This window comes from Mus pahari, chromosome 9 (assembly GCF_900095145.1).
Source record: "Mus pahari chromosome 9, PAHARI_EIJ_v1.1, whole genome shotgun sequence".
Classification (NCBI taxonomy): domain Eukaryota; kingdom Metazoa; phylum Chordata; class Mammalia; order Rodentia; family Muridae; genus Mus; species Mus pahari.
In genome coordinates this window covers 91,454,411-91,471,433 of record NC_034598.1, presented here as the reverse complement: position 1 = coordinate 91,471,433, position 17,023 = coordinate 91,454,411, and the positions used below count along the sequence as shown (strand labels likewise).

Sequence of the window (17,023 nt, the reverse complement as noted above, 5' to 3'; positions counted from 1 at the left end):
GAACTCACTTGGTAGACCAGGCTGGCCTCGAACTCAGAAATCCGCCTGCCTCTGCCTCCCGAGTGCTGGGATTAAAGGCCTGCGCCACCAGGCCCGGCTGAAACTAGACTTTTTTGAATTATTTTTGTTATTATTATAAACTATGCATGTACACACAAACACATACACATATACACACATGATTGATTACACAGGAATTGGAAAGCTGGACGAACAAAATAGTGAAGACTTCCGGAAGAAGCAGGTCACATTTCCTCATCATGGGACAAAAGAAAAATGGTTATGTTTGTGAGATCAAGTTTGGCAGCTTAGGGAGATAATCTTCATGTAACTAGCGCTCACACTTCTGAGGACATGGCCCTGGTTGGCTGCAGCTACCTCTGAAAAGCAGTTTGAGGTTAGGTTGAGAGTGCTGAAAGAAGCGGTCCAGCTCTCTGATGTGAGCTGCCACTGAGGGGGTGAACTAGTAGATTATCTGATGGAAACAGGGAGGGACTGGGAAGGACAGCCTTTGCTGCTTTCCTGTACGTTGTCAGAACCTGACGGCAAGTCTGCTACATAGGGGAAGGCTGCTGCAGAAATTCGGTTTGAAGAGTCACTGAATGTGAGTTTTTATTAAATATGTGTTTCTGTTGGTGATATTGTATTTGGTATGTATAATAAATTGAGCTTTTGGCCATTGTACTGTAATCTTCTAGGGGCTAGTGATTCAAGATCCTAGAGTCTAGCAAACATGATCTGTTCCTTGGTGTAGGGGTGGAGTCTGCTTCCTCTGGCTTGCCTTTCTGTTTTGTTCATTTAACCTTCAGCTTCTCTGTACCAAATTACTTATGTGAAATACCCCCTTTTAAAGAAAAGTAAATGGTATTGATATATATTTGCATATATAACTCATAATGGAATACATTTAGATAGTAAGAAGGTTACTGCAGTAAAAAAAGTTAGCATGTCCAACATGTTACATAGACCCTTATTTTACTTGTATTGGCAAAAGCTTTGATGATGCTACACTAGTGTGGAATGCTACAAGACCTAAAATTGTTTGAACACTAATAAAACATCACCAATGGAAATTCTGAACCCCAAGGTAATTACTTATAGACTATATGTTTTGTGTTTAGATTTCTTTCTATTTCCTGGCTAAGATATCTTATCACCTATGTGCAGATACTCTTGAATGGAGAAAACTCTGCAGTCTGCAGTACTTGTGGTCTGGAGCATTTAGACCAGGGTGTTTAGCTTATACAGGCTAGTGCCTTGCTGTCTTCTCTGAGGGTAACATGGCTACTGTATCTGTGTTTCAGCTCACTTTCTCAGTGTATCTTTGTCCACTCTTTCAGGCTTTCGGTTGTTGTTTCCTTGCATTCCTTTAAGACCTCAGGTAGTCATGTTCTGTACAGCAGTGTGGTGCCACAGTATGTGTGCGAGAGTGCCTTATATGTTGATTGTCCAAGAACAGTGTCTTTAGAACAGCACCTGGAGCTAGTGATGCCCCTCAGGTGTCAGAAGGAAAGGAGCAAATGGCTGTATCTGGATTCTGGCTTGTTTTTTTTTTTTTTTTTTAACCATCTGACAATCTTTTAATTGATTTTTTTTTTATTTCTGTTTCTGTCTCAAGGAATCTTTCTGTATCTGCACTGATTTCTGCTTTTTTGCCATGCTTTCTGTTTTTTTTATCTTCCTGTTACCATTTAACCTTCAGAAGTTTAATAACAAATGTAAAACAAGCTGTTTGAAATTACAGGCTGTTAGGTAGCATGTTCAAGATGCCTGTATTGTACCACTCCCAGCACTAAAGGCTGAGTTAGGATCATGAGTTCAAGACTAGTCTGGCCTATGTAGCAAAAAAAAAAAAAAAGTATGAAAAAAACCTCTTTAAAGTTCGAAGACTTTAAATTGTGTCTAGGTCTCAGGAATAGTTGTGTGAAAAGTTCACTGTCCAGACATCATCTAATGTATTCCATGAAGTAAGTGTGTGTGTGTGTTGGAAACTGCTCTTGTTGGTGGGGGAGACTAATACATAAAAAACAATGAATATTATTGTTCAGGGCTTACAGTTTAGAATAAATGCAGGTTTAATAAGGTTTTAAGTATTTTAGATGGAAATTTGTTCTATAAGGTTAAAAGTTGAGAGCTTTAAAAAACATTGTCAGAAAGTCTAGCTATGGTAGATCTGAGTTAATAATAACTGATAAATACTCTTGGGGTAAGTGATATGTACTTGTGTGTGCCAAGCTATAGTCTGTATATGAGTAGTACACTGTAGCTGTTCTCAGACACACCAGAAGAGGGCATTGGGTCCCATTACAGACATTGTGAGCCACCATGTAGTTGCTGGGAATTGAACTTAGGACCTCTGAAAGAGCAGTCAGTGCTCTTAACCTCTGAGCCATCTCTCCAGCCGTGTGTGTGTGTGTGTGTGTGTGTGTGTGTGTGTGTATATATATGTAATTAAAGATAACAAACAAACTGGGTGGTGGTGGCTAAGTATGAGGGAGGCAGAGGTAGGTGAATCTCTGAGCTTGAGGCTAACCTGATCTACAGAGCGAGTTCCAGGACAGTCATGGCTACACAGAGAAACCCTGTTTTGACAAAAACACAACAAAAGATGACAAGGGAAGTGATGTAGAGTGACTTATGGAGATTGCTTTCTGTCCTTGTTACACTTGTAGGCTGGTAGCCATTTTCATTCTTCAGATCTTCATTCACTTACAGGGAATGGGTGATTGGCCCTGCCATTTAGGAGCTGAACTGCATGAGTGACTCAGAAAATGGTGAAATCGTGAAATACAGGGGTAGCAGAGGGAGGAATGACCTGGCCTGCAGGAAGGGAGAGAAGTGCTAATTGCTTGAGGGATTCTGAGCTCTGGCTGCAGGATAAATAGAGCTTTGGTTGTGTTACAGCATCCAATCTAAATATCCCAACACTGAAAAAGCAGTCTTGTAATGTGTATTCACCATGTCATTTCAGGAACTGTCCTGCTTTGTTATGAGATGCTACGAAGTGGTGATGAATGTAATCCATCAGCTGGCTGCCCTGTATATCAGCAACAAGTAATGCACTGTAGAATTAGTCCGTTTTTTATAAAATAGTAGTAAGGACTTTTTGGAAAAATAGTTAATAGAAATAATTTATTACTTGTTTATTCAGTATACATGCTTAAGATGTTCAGACACTACTGGATGTTGTGTCCTTTTTTAATGTGTGTATTTATAGCTAAGTGAGATTCTGTTCTTACCAAATTTATGAACCTGATTTTGTCTGAATGAAAATATTGGCAAAATAAGTTTAAAAGACCTTTCACCATAGAAAAGAGCTGATGCAGAATTAATCACACATGTGTTTGTTTGTTTTTTTTCCCTGTGTACATTAGTGGTTCTCTGCTGTTTCATAAAGTTACGTGACTTTTCGTGTATAGGATATAAAGTTGAACGAAAAGTGGCTTATTATTGTGGTATAGCCCTAGAAGTTTGATGCCTTGCTTCTCAGTTAGAGTGAGAACTGAAGAACGAGTCTGATGTGTGCTTAAGGGTCTTTTCCCAAATGCCAGTTCTGATAGAGTAAAAGATTGTAGTTGATAATTGAGAAATTCCAATAGTTGATTAAGTTTTTCCTTCTACTTTGATGCCAAGGCACATTCTTTAGGTTTAAAAAGCAAGGTTACTCATTGGCCCGTTGTCAGGTCTTCAACCCATGATGGCACAGCAAGGGTAGCCCAGGCACTGCTCTGGCTTGTGCCTGCAAGTTTACAATAAATGCATGCTACAGTTGTAAGAGTGTATGTGCCTGTATTTAAACTTGGATGTTATTTTATTATAGGATAGGACCCAAAATTATAGAGACAACTGGAGTTCATTTTCAGGTAAAAGTTAATTTTTCTACTTTTCTTAGGGGTTTGACCAATTAGGACATATACTAATGCTAGCATGCCACCCTGTCTCTGTGTCCCTGTTGTCTGTCTAGTTGACGAGCCATCACTTGCTGTGATCTGGCACTCATACTTTTCCCCAGTAGTGCTCCACTGCAGCTTTTCTGTTGTCAATAAACAAATCTTTAGCATCACAATTATGGAGGAAATATTAGGTGAAATATACTCGATTTAGGCTGGTGGTACCATTTGAGGGTCAGATCTGTATCTTAATAAACCAATTGAGGCCTCCTTTTACTAATAATTAACCCAATGTGTTTTTTTTAAAAGTTCACATGAGACTTCTAACTAGTGACTAAATGATAATCATTAAAGGTTTTTTGACAGACTATGTATGAGCACTTGGGAGAACTGCTAACAGTTTTACTTACCCTGGATGAGATTATTGATAATCATGTCACTCTGAAAGACCACTGGACTATGTACAAAAGGTATGCCAACCAAAATGTTTTTAGTTGTTTTGCTTTGTACAGCTCATGTGCTAGTTTTAGTAGTAAAAATTAGAATACTAATTCTGATTCTTTAAAAGACCTAGAGCTCTATACTGAAAAGGAATCATGCCCAATATTTACTTTTATTTGTGTGTATGTACATGTGTTTATGTTTCTCTGTCTTCATGTGTGTCTGCACAGAAGAGGGGATTGGATTCCCTGGAACCAGAGTCATAGGCTGTTGTGAGCCACCTGATGTGGGTGCTGGGAACCAGACTCAGGTTTCTTCTGTAAGCACTCAAGTATTGCTCTGGCCCTGTCCAATGTTTTCATGAACACAGTCAGCCCCAAAAGTGCTATTTTGTTCTCAAACTGTTGCAGGATGGTTATAATTTTTTTTTTTTACTGTATTCTGTTCAAGTGAAGGTTTGTGTCACACATTTTATTAAACACCCTGGAACAGTCTTTTACATTTTTATTCAGTTTACAGATAGTCACTAAATGTTTGGTATATGCAGAACAATAGGCAATTGAACTTATGGGAGTAAAGAGAAGGATAAACATTTTATTAGGGTTGCTCCATTTACATTTTCTGTGTGAAGAGTCAAGTAATAATAATACATACATATTTTTTTCTTGGAATATTTTTAACTTTTAAGAATTTGTTAGGTAGATGTAAGATCTTTCTTTAAATCTTCTACAAGGTTGCTGAAATCTGTCCATCACAACCCTTCGAAATTTGGGATTCAGGAAGAAAAATTAAAGCCCTTTGAGAAGTTCTTGCTGAAGCTAGAAGGGCAGTTACTTGATGGAATGATATTCCAGGTAAGTGGAGCTGTATCAGGCGTAGCATATGTATTTTTAGAGGTTGGTGCAGATCAGAACTACAGTAGGACACTTTTGTGGAATACGTTTGAATTTCTTTTTCTTAGAAAGTGCTTTGGCTTTTAAAAAATAGTCACTATTAGTATATTAAAGCATAACTCAATATATAGTAATAAATAAAATAAAAAGTTACTTAAAATGAGAGCTTTAAAATTAAACTGTGCAAAAATATAAAATCGAATCAGGCATGGTGATGTGTACCCTTATAATTGCATCACACAGGAGGCTGTGCAAGACTAAGGCCAGCCTCTGGTATAAAGTGAATTTTAGGTCACCTTGAGATACATAGGAGTCCCCATCTCAAAAGAAAACAAAGACAAAAATCTAAGGGTTTCGAAGTCTAATGCATAATCATTTGCATTAAATATTGTCTGTTACTAGCTTCTAGATTTAGGTTTTTAAGATTCCCTTTAAAAAGTCTGAAGGGCTGGAGGTGTAGCCGAGTGGTAGAGCATTTGCTTCCTTGGCATGCTCAGGGTCCTAAAATTCTAAAGGAGCAACTCAGAACCCGAAGCAAACAATAGAAATGCTGAGTTAGTTCTTCCTGCACCAGTGGATGTGATTTGGCTGTACAGATAGGGTGCCTTCTAAATAAAATGCACTGAAACCAGTTAAAAACATACCACTCCTCATTCTATGGATAGACCCTCACAGTGCTGCCAGAAATTCCGTTCCATCAACTCTGTCTGCGTCACGTGACTTTTGGTTTTACCACAAGTCTTAGTCAGGGTTTCTATTCCTGCACAAACATCATGACCAAGAAGCAAGTTGGGGAAGAAAGGGTTTTATTCAGCTTACATTTCCACGTTGCTGTTCATCACTGAAGAAGTCAGGACTGGAACTCAAGCAGGTCAGTGAGCAGGAGTTGATGCAGAGGCCATGGAGGGATGTTCTTTACTGGCTTGCTTCCACTGGCTTGCTCAGCCTGCTCTCTTATAGAACCCAGGACTACCAGCCCAGGGATGGTCCCACCCACAAGGGGCCTCTCCCCTTTGATCACTAACTGAGAAAATGCCTTACAGCTGGATCTCATGGGGGCATTTCCCCAACTGAAGCTCCTTTTTCTGTGGTAACTTCAGCTTGTGTCAGGTTGACACAAAACTACCCAGTACACCAAATTTTGATAGATTGGCCCCATCTCTTTCTTTTTAAAATCAGTTTCTCTATTAGATATAAAAACTAGTAATCTCTTAGATGCAAAATGTTATTTTAGCTCTTTTTTCCTGGGACATTTCTACACATACAGTATTCGAGAAGCTGGGCAGTGACTGTGCCTCTTATCTCCTAGCATAGGAAAGGTCTAACAGGATTATCATAAATATGAGGACAGCCTGGGCTACAGAGTGAGACCCTGTGCGCACACACACACACACACCTCTACCTCCTAAAGGGTGGCACTCTTTAAACAAGATGTTGCATGTGGAGAGATGACTCAGTGGTTAGGAGTGCTGGCTTGAAGAGGACCTGGGTTTGATTCCCAGTACCTACATGGTGGTTTACAACTGTCAGCAACTCCAGGTTCAAGGTATCTGGCACCCTCTCTGGCCTCTGTAGGCAGTGCATGCCTGTGGTGCCGAGACATACATGTAGGCAAAACACTCAAACTTGTAAAATTTTAAAAATGATTTCAGCTGGGAGGGTGGAATACAATGTTAGTCCCAGCATTTGGGAGGCAGATCTCTGAGTTTGAAGTCATCCTGGTCTACATAATGGGCTACATGGACCCTTTCTCAAAAAAAAAAAAAAAAAATAAAAAAATAAAAAAATAAAAATTCAAAAAACCCCAAACCCTCCTTTCCAGTCTGTTAGCCTTGATTCCTTCTATTCATCTCTGAGGTTTTGTGAGCGCCTTATAACTGACACTCATATAAGTACATGCATGTATCCCGTCAAAGGACACGAGAGCCACGTTTGATAATTACAATGAGTACAGAAGTGTTTCGCCTTACCACGGTGTTTGATAGCTTGTTACTGAGAGTCTGAATTTCTGTTCAAATGTTTCCTGTGTAGGCCTGTATCGAACAGCAGTTTGACTCTCTCAATGGAGGAATATCTGTGTCGAAAAATAGCACTTTTGCAGAAGAGTTTGCACATAGCATTCGCTCAATTTTTGCAAATGTGGAAGCCAAGCTTGGTAATATAAATTTCTTCTTTGACTTATTTATCAAGTTTACATTTCCTTAAGAATTCAACTTTTATCTGTTGTATTTTTACTGTGTTTCTCTATCAGGTGAACCTTCTGAAATTGACCAGAGAGACAAGTATGTTGGAATTTGTGGGCTCTTTGTACTGCACTTTCAGATTTTTCGAACTGTTGATAAAAAGTTTTATAAGTCTTTATTGGACATTTGTAAGAAGGTAAGAACTTGAAACTTATTTTCAGTTTGCAATGTAAATTTTAATAAAGCTAGATATTTAAAAGAGCTAACAAAAAGTTTATTAAAAAATAAGTTACTTTTTATGAGATGTAACTGTGTCAAAAAGAAAATAGGGCTGGGGAGGTGTGTGGTTCATGGAGGATTAGTGCTTGCCATCCGTCATGAGGACTGGGAACCAACCTCCCAGAACTCGAGCATGGCAGCCTGCCTTTAATTCCAGCAGTGCTATGCAAGGCTGGTATATCTTCTAACTTCTGATACTACCTAGCATGGGTCAGAGGACTCTGGATTAATACAGTGGAGAAAAATGGAGGAAGACACCTAGTATCAACCATAGGCTTCAGTGCCCACATGTGCACACATATGTGTACCCACACATATGAAAAGGCATATATGCACACAATACACATGCACATGCAAAAATAAAAGCAATGATATTGTTGTTTTACAGTACAAATGTTCTTGAAATGAGCAAATACGGTAAACGAAAATAACTTTCATATCTATCTATCTCTATATATATGTGTGTGTGTTCTTAGTGTGTGTGTGTGCATATTAACTTTGTTTTATTTCTTTTATATCAAAAGAGACAGGGTCTTGCTATGCAGTGCAGGCTGCCTGAGTCTCAGCCATCCTTCTGCCTCAACTTCCTGAGTGCTGGCATTGCAGGAGTGCACCCATGCCCTGTCAGGTTAACATCCTGTCAGTACTGTTACCATGGCCTTCCTTTGGCTGTCCCCTTTGCCCTCATTAAATTGTTATTTTCATCTTTGCTATTTCCATGATAGGACACCCAGTTTCAGAATTGAAACTTAGTTTGTGTCTAGTACTATCAAATAATAACAGACAGTGAGGCCTTAGCTATTGTTAAGGTTTTTTTTTTTGTTGTTTTTTGTTTTCCTACTATTTCATTAATATGCCCTGGCAGTAAAGTTATGAAAGGTTGAATTTCATTTTGCTCTTTATGAATTATTAATTATTGTAAAATCTGTTGTGTGTATGTCTGTGTGCATGTTAATATTTAGGCAGAATAAAGTTGCTGTGCTCAGCACCCACTGGGAATGCTTTTGTTCTTTCTACAAGAAGTGTGAGGGGAAGACACACTGTGTAACACACTGAGATTTTGGTAACTGTGTTTTCTGAGCTGCCTTCCCTGTGCTGTAACACTCTTCAGCACAACATCATTGGGCCTGCGTTCTATGACGTTCCCTCTTCCTTCCCTTCAGGTGCCAGCCATCACCTTAACTGCTAATATTATTTGGTTTCCTGATAATTTTCTGATTCATAAAATGCCAGCAGCTGCCAAACTTCTAGACAGAAAAAGTCTTCAAGCCATTAAAATACACAGGGATACCTTCCTACAGCAGAAAGCTCAGTCACTTAACAAGTAAGTTTTATAAAACAACTGTAAAAACATGTTTAGATATTTGATACTGAAAGTACTTGAGTCACAAGATAATACATAATAACAGACAATATTAACAGTTTCTGTATTGTCTTTCACATTTATTTATTACCTTATTTAGTGTATCTGGGTGTGCATGTGCTAAAGAAGACAGCTTGCAGGAGCTGGTTCTTTCCTACTGTGTGGTACTCGGATCCAGATTCTGGTCCTTAGGCCTGCATGGCAAATTCTATTTCTAAGCATCTCTCCAGTCCCCAGGTTGATTTTTCAAGAACTTTGCTTTTTTTTTCTTAAAACTCAAACAAAACTATTTTGTGTGTGTATGTGTGTTTTGTGTGTGTAGTGTGTGTGTTGCTAGAGAGAACCCAGAAAGTGTTACCTTTTAAGAGGACCACAAACTAATTCCTGAGAAGAGCGGGATGATGATGATATTAGAGGACTGGGAAGCAGGCCTTCTCTGCTGAAGCTGTTAGAGAAATCTGAGGGGAAATGTAGTGGTGTCTCTGAATGTGTATGAGGCATTCAGATTCAGGAGGGAGCAGATTTGACCTCTCTGGCTCTACCTAGAAGGCCTTCACTAGACTTTGAAGAGACAGTGACAGGTAAGGATAACATAGCTGCCAGCAGTGTGGACCTTTGGAAATGCATCAGGCTTTGGACAAAAGATTGTAACATTGAGTCATGGCCCCTGTCCCATCTTCATGGGGAAGAAATGAACATAACTAATTTCACTGTTAGGTCACAGGGATCTCCAGATACTTCACTGGTCTCATCTATAAGACACAGTAAGTAGGAACACCCTGTGCAACAGACACTCCTGCTCCTGGGATTGCCATTTCCTGAGAAAACTGGAATACTGAGATTAAACCTGAAGTTTTAACAGCAGGTGGCACAGCCAGGCCATCCATTAAGTTTAAAGTGTCACGTGCTTCTCTCAGCTGTTTGCCATGACTTCAGCTGAGGAGATGGAGGCATAGAGAAGTGAGCTTGGTGAGCTCGTACTTCAGTGTCTGCCATGTGGCTGTGTGGACAAAGTGTGCACAGCTGTGTGCTCAAGAGGCTGTTGGAAGGAAGTTATAGTAGGTGGAGATTGAATGTTTTCCAAGACCTCTTATCTGACAGAATTTTACCCCAAAGCTTTTTTATTTATTTACTTAATTACTTGTTTATTTTTAAGAGACAGAGTCTCTCTGCATAGCCCTGGTTATCCTGAAATTCACTTGTGACCAGACTGGCCTTGAACTCAGAGATCCACCGTGTCTGTCTCCTAGTGCTGGGATTAAGGGAGGATGCCACTACCCCGGCTACTTGTAGGCCTTGTGGGTTTAACACATTCCTGTAAAGTCAGGCTAGAGCCCCATGAGCTGAGAGGATGGTGGTGCTGGGTTTGTTGTTTCTTCCTTCCAGTTTCCTTGCAGTTGTGCCATAGAAACCTAATATTCACTCTGCTGTTAGAAAACATGGGGGCAGGTGATCCTATTACTTGAGAGGAAGGTGTGAAGTGACAGCTGTCTGCAGGCAGTTCTGTTGCTAGAAGTGGAAAGGGAGCTGGGAGCTGTCTTCTGCTTCTTGCTTTCAGTGCCCCTGACTCCTCCGACAGAGTTTTTGCACAGCTACATTTCACCATTCCTGGATCCGTTTGATCCTGGGTGAGAACTGCCTTTAGGGGTAGGAGGTCTGAGCTTTTCCAGAGACCATCAAGTTCCTATGCAGATACTGACACTGCTTTTTCCAGGGCAGGGGATTATTTTTCCCTTAGTATTTCCCCAATTTATACTTTAAAATGGAGCTAACAAATTGATAATTGAATCCCTCCTGTTCGTCCCATCCAACAACAAAATAAGCTAGAACCTTGAGCAGTTTCAGTTTTTTTATCCTTGAAAGGCAGTGATGATCCGCCATCTGGCTGTAAAGCTCTGCTTCATCCACAGTGTCAAACCCGAGGCTGATTGAGCACGTTTTATTATGCGTTTCTATGGTCAGAATTGTTTTTTTCCTGCCCCAGTTTCCTGAGTGCTAGAGATTACATGTGACCTGCCTTCCATACACAGTACAGTGAGTTCTTTCCTCTCCATTTCCTTACCTCCCTCCCTCCTGCCCTGTCCCTCCTCCCTCCGGCCTGTCCTCTCTTGCTGTCTTTGTTTGCTGCTGGGGCTTATCCTGGCAGTGTAACCATGTGCCATTGGTTGAGTATCTGCCATGTGAAGGGAAGCTTCCCAGATTTGGGTTTGAATCCTGGCTCCTGATGTGGGCAGGGCATGTTACTTTGTGTGGCATTTTCATCTTCTGTAAAATGAAGAACATAGTCCCTACAGTTAGGTTTTGGGGAGGGAAAGGAGAGAGACACACTGAGTGGGATAGAAGGGAGCAGAGAGTGAGGCCCACTGAATTGAAAGGTTCTTCAGGCAAGAGAATTAACTCACAGCCAGCACTGCAGGGGCCTGAAAGTGTAAGATGCTTCAGTCCTGTTGGACAAAACAGGATGTCCTAAAGGTTCTAAGGGAGGCGGAGGTATTGAGTTGTGAGGAAGCAGATTTAGTTAATGTGTGACTGATACTGTGTGACTGAGGCAGGGGAGTGAGGAACTTGTAACATGTGGGTATGTGATGGGTCCCGCTTTATCTGGGTAGGGGCTCAGTGTAACCCATGCAGATAACACTAATAAGGGTGCTTCAGCTCTCCCCCCATTAACCCCCCTCCAGTCCCAGTGACAGGCATGGGGTGAGTATATACTTGCTTAAAGTCCTCCTGAGGGCCTGAGTTTTCTAACTACTGCATAAGGTTAATATGGAGTTTGAATGAACTAATTTGTGTCAAGTTTAGCATAGTTGTCGGTATAGCGTGAACATTCAAATTAGCTTTTAAATTTAGATTCTGGCTTCTTTTACTATTTTTTTTTTTCATTAAGACCAAAAACCTATATGTTCCTGCTATGTATGCCATGTATGTGTAGGTGCCCACAGAGGCCTTGAGATGCCATGTGGGTGCTGAGAACTGAACTCAGGATCTTGGCAAGAATAGGAAGTGCTCTTAACTGCTGAGCATCTTGATAGCCTCTGCCCCCACTGTTTTTACTCTCATTTGAAGATGTTGTCTTCTTCCTCCTGTGTTATTATAGTTGCTTTATAGATGTTTTCTTTACGATGGCTTATTTTTAACACATTAGGCAAAATGATAGTGATTCTCTTAAAACCATTCATCTCCAGTGGCTTCTCTTAGTGCACGCTTTCCACAAGACCTTCCCCAGTCCCTTCCCACTCTTCCACCCCCTTCTACGTCTGATCTGCTTTTCTGTCCCTCCTCCTGCTCCTCTTTGCACTCTAGCTATCCTGGGTTTTTGTTATTACTCAACAAGCCGGAGTATAGTTCCCAAAGACTTAAGGTTTTATACTTGTTTTGCACATCTTATTAATCTGGTTAGATCATGGCTCAGAATCAACCACACTATGATCATCTTACTTAAAATTATAGAATTATCCCAGGCCCTGGTCTGTGTCCCTGTCTGCCCCCTGCCACCCCCCAGGATGTATCACCAGACATTTAAAGATGGTTTTGCCTTTTTGTTATTGCTTTATTCTGTAACTGTCCTTCCTAGAATCTGAGCTTTATGGTGCCAGGGGTTTTCATCTGCTGTGTTCTCAGCTAGAATTAATGTCTGTCTTGTATAGGTACTCACTGCATAGTTTTAAGTTCAGTAACTTATGTGTGTATATAGGATTCCTTTTGAAAGCTAGAGCATAAAATTACTGCTGGAAGGAGTATTTTACTCTTGTCAGTATAAGACATGGACATATATTTTTGTGTTCCTTTGCTAGAGATGTGCAATCTTACTACGTCTTTGTGAGCTCATGGATGATGAAGATGGAGTCTATGTTATCTAAAGAGCAGAGGATGGATACATTTGCTGAAGACCTCACCAACAGATGTAACGTTTTCATACAGGTAGTTGTGTGTTCTTAGAATGTTTTGGATGTAATTTCAAATTTGTGACTTTTTAATTTACAGAAGTTAGACTTGGCCACAACTCTGAAAAGGAGGGGCTATGTTTTATATTTAAACAGAATGAGGAGCTGCAGAGATAGCTCAGGGGGTGGGAGCACTTGCTCTTGCAAAGATCCCATGTTTGATTGCCTGGGCTTTAGGGAGTCAGTGCCTCTAGCTCCCTGGGTACGTACATTTATGTTTATGAAAGGCGAGGTCCTGAAGAGCACACTTGGGCCATCAAACTTGGCCGCAAGTGATTACCTGCTTGCCAGGGCTCCTTTGGGCATTCTTGAAAGATACTCTTTTATTTCCAGATACATGAGGATTTCTTTTATCTTTAATTTTAAAAATTACACGTATTTAGTCTGTGTGCAACTGTATTAATATCGGACACAAATGATCTTTCAACAAAAAGCATCACCAGAGATCAACACGTCCCAGGAAGTAGCAGTACATGCTGCTCTCTAGTGATGCTTTCTGTTGGAAGTCATTTGTGTCAGATACTAACGCAGTTGCACAGTTTCTTTTGGCCAATGTCTACATAATGTGTCTTTACTGAGCCTTCCATGTGGCTTTTGTAGCTTCTTACATGGAATGTGTGTCTTTTGTAAACAGTGTATATTTTCCCTCAATCTGCTGTTGTTTGATTTGTGAGTGAGAGAGTGAGTGTATGTGTGTGGATGTGCTAGATTCTGTGGATGTGTGTGCAGGACACAGCTTAGTATTAGATGTCTTCCTCAATTGTTCTTCACCTTCCTTTTGAGATAATCTCTCACTGAACCTGGAGCTCACTGTTTGAGCTGGAGCAGCTGAATAGCAAGCCCTTTGGGAGATGCTTGTTCCCCTAGGCTAGGTTTATAGACAAGCACCCCTGTGCCCGGCTTTTTAAATGGGTCAGCGACCTGAACTTGGGCACCCTTGAATGTGTTGCCCACTGAGCCATTTCCTTAGCCACCATCTTTGTCTTCTTATCAGGCCATGAGCTGGTTTCTTCCTTTGTTCTTTGTTTCTGACAAAGCCTCTGAGGCAGAGGCTGTGGAGAAGCAGCTTCAATGTCAGCCTCACTGCTCTAGGTCCCCTGAGCTTGACCATTTACTTCCTCACTTTCCTGTGAGCTCTTTGATGCTTTCCATGAGTGTTACCAAGCTCTTCTAATGGTTCTTACTAGGAAAGTCATCTGTGTTATGTATTCTGTCCTTAACAGTAAAGACGAACAGGTTGTTTATGACATGAGCAGTTAAGTACTTGAAGGCTCCCACCAAAAGCTTTTTTTTTTTTTAAGATTTATTTTTATTTATTATTATATGTAAGTACACTATAGCTGTTTTCAGGCACTCCAGAAGAGGGTGTCAAATCACATTACAGGTGGTTGTGAGCCACCATGTGGTTGCTGGGATTTGAACTCAGGATCTTCGACACTGAGCCATCTCACTAGCCCAAGGCTTCTCTATCTTGCCTGCCTTGGATGCTTGCCATTTCTTGTTCTGCATTTAGCTTTCCCAGTGGTGCACAAAAGTGCAGTCTAATGTGATAGTCCTCTACCTGACAAGGTAAAATTAGAGTATGCCACAAGCCTCAGTCTTGTGCCACTCTCTCAGGACACTGTCCTTCGTTATATTCCTTATTAGTTGAGCACATCTCTTCAACACAGAGCTAGTAAGGTTCAGGGAAACTGGCTTTGCCACTTTACTAGTCAGAAATAGTCAATCCTGGAATAGTGCTTTCTTGCATGTGGTTAGGAAGCAGGCTATCAGGCACTTAGCCAAATTAACCAAAAGATAGAAAGAGAAGATCCAAATTAATAAAATTAGACATAAAGGGGAGGATTACAACAGACACTGAGGAAATTCGGAGAATGATAAGACATATTTAACCTGCAAAGTAGCAGGATATAAAGTTAGCTCACAGAAGTCAGCCGTCTTGCTATATACAAACGACAGACATAGTGAAGGTCAGGAAGCAGTGTCTTTTATAATAGCTTAAAAAATATGTGTATCTTGGGATAACTCTAACCAAACAAGTGAAAGACTTATACAATAAAAACTTTGAGAGTGAAGAAAAGAAATTGAAGACACCAGAAGATGGAAAGACCACCTATTCTTTTGGATTAATAGTGTAAAAATGCCCATTCTACCAAAAGCAATCTTTAGATTCAATACAATTCCCATCAAAATACCAACACAGTTCTAAGTAGATATTGAACAAAACAATCTTCAACTGCATATGGAAACACAAAAGCTTAGGATGGTTAAAACAATCCTGAATAATAAAAGAACTGCCAGTTGTCAAGTTGTAGTACAGAGCTGTGATAATAGAAATGGCATGGTAGTGGCCTACAAAAAGACACATTATCAGTGGAATCAAATTGAAGACCCAATTATCTCACACACACCTACCTGTGGACACCTCGTTTGAACAAAAAGTCAAAAATAGACACTGGAGAAAAGACAGTATCTTCAGCAAATGTTGTTGCTGGTCAAGCGATGGATGCATGTAGAAAAATGCAATAGACCCATTCCGTCATCCTGTACAAAACTCAACTACAGGGGAGTCAAGGGCCTCAGCATAAGAGCAGCTTCCCAAATCTGAGAAGAGAAAGTATAGATTTAAACTCATTGGCACAAGAAGGATTTTTCTGGACAGGACACTGGTAGCATTAGCCCAAAGACCAGTGATTAATAAATGGAAGTCCATTAGCTGGAAAGCTTAGGGACTGCAAAGGACTCTATCACTGGGGCAGAGTGACAGCTAAAGAATTGGAAAACATCTTTACGAATTGCCAATCTGATAGAAGGTTAATATCTAAAATACATAAAGACTAAAAAACTGAGCATCCAGAACATAACCCAGTTAAATGGAGTACAGAGCTAAGCAGGGAAAGATGAGGCACAGATGGCTGAGAAACAAAGCAGTGCTACATCCTTCGCCATCGGGGAAATAGAAATCACAACTACTTTGGGATTTCATCTGTTGAGGATGCAGTGAAAGGAGAGCATTCATTCATTGGTGGGAGTGCAAACATGTGCAGCCAATCAGCGTGGTTCCTCAGGAAGTCAGGAATCGGTCAACCTCAAGATCCAGCTATCTGCTCTTGGGAATAAGGACTCTAACTTATGGATGCCTGCTCATCCATGGTCACTGCTGCTGTAGTCATAATAGCCAGGAGTGGATACAACATAGACGTTCCTCAGCAGAAGAATGGATAATGAAGATGGGGACATTTATACAGTGGGTTATTGCTCAGCTGTTAAGAAACATAAAATGATGAAATTTGTAGATGGAGCTAGAAAAGAACATCCTGAGTGAGGTAACCCAGACCCTTAGAAGATGAATATTGTATATTTTCTTTTATATTTATTTGGATGCTAGATTTTAAAATTCTGGAATGTGTTCTGTGTCTGAATAACTAAGAGGTCAGGTACCAGGGGGAGGAGGAGGGTCTCCCCAGGAAGGGAAAATAGAATATAGTGTTATGTATTGATAAAGAGAAGGCTAGAATAGTAGAGTTAGCTCAGAGACTATGGCATTATACATAAGACCAGTACAGTTTCCAGTCAGAGGGAATTTCAGTAGTGAGATGGGAAAGTGGATGCAATATCCCACCCCTAGCCAAGAAGATATTTGCTATTGATACCTGCTAGCAAAAGGAAAATCAGTTTTTTTCCAATGGAAAAAAAAATCAACCACACTCAGGGCCCATGTCCAGGAGCTGTTGGCCAACATAAAACAAATTCCATGTTTTTATATGTGTACATATCCCCCCCTCCCCGTTTTTGTTTTATTTGGTTTTTGTGGTTTTTTGTTTTGCATTAATTTGAAGGAGAAAAAAATATAAGTTGAGTAGGTAGGAAGGCAGAGAGGATCTGCAGAGAACTAGGGAAGGGAAAAACATCAAAATACTGTATGAAAAGCTGGGTTTCTTTTTTTTTTTTTTTTTTTTTTTGGTTTTTCGAGACAGGGTTTCTCTGGGTAGTCCTGGCTGTCCTGGAACTCACTCTGTAGACCAGGCTG

General features: G+C 40.4%; 1 protein-coding gene across 3 annotated transcripts in view; it reads left to right on the top strand.

Annotated features, from left to right (window-relative positions):
* Positions 1 to 17,023, top strand: part of Washc4 (WASH complex subunit 4) — a 51,132-nt gene that overhangs the window by 7,053 nt on the left and 27,056 nt on the right. For 2 of the 3 annotated variants that reach the window (XM_029542130.1, XM_021204722.2), the window contains exons 7-14: positions 2,972 to 3,054; positions 3,821 to 3,863; positions 4,257 to 4,360; positions 5,065 to 5,185; positions 7,256 to 7,379; positions 7,476 to 7,603; positions 8,850 to 9,010; positions 12,844 to 12,970. In XM_029542130.1, the coding sequence (XP_029397990.1) occupies positions 2,972 to 3,054; positions 3,821 to 3,863; positions 4,257 to 4,360; positions 5,065 to 5,185; positions 7,256 to 7,379; positions 7,476 to 7,603; positions 8,850 to 9,010; positions 12,844 to 12,970 (891 nt within the window). Of the gene's footprint in view, positions 1 to 2,971; positions 3,055 to 3,820; positions 3,864 to 4,244; positions 4,361 to 5,064; positions 5,186 to 7,255; positions 7,380 to 7,475; positions 7,604 to 8,849; positions 9,011 to 12,843; positions 12,971 to 17,023 lie in introns of those variants that run through there. The other variant, XM_029542131.1, reaches the window with a different exon arrangement.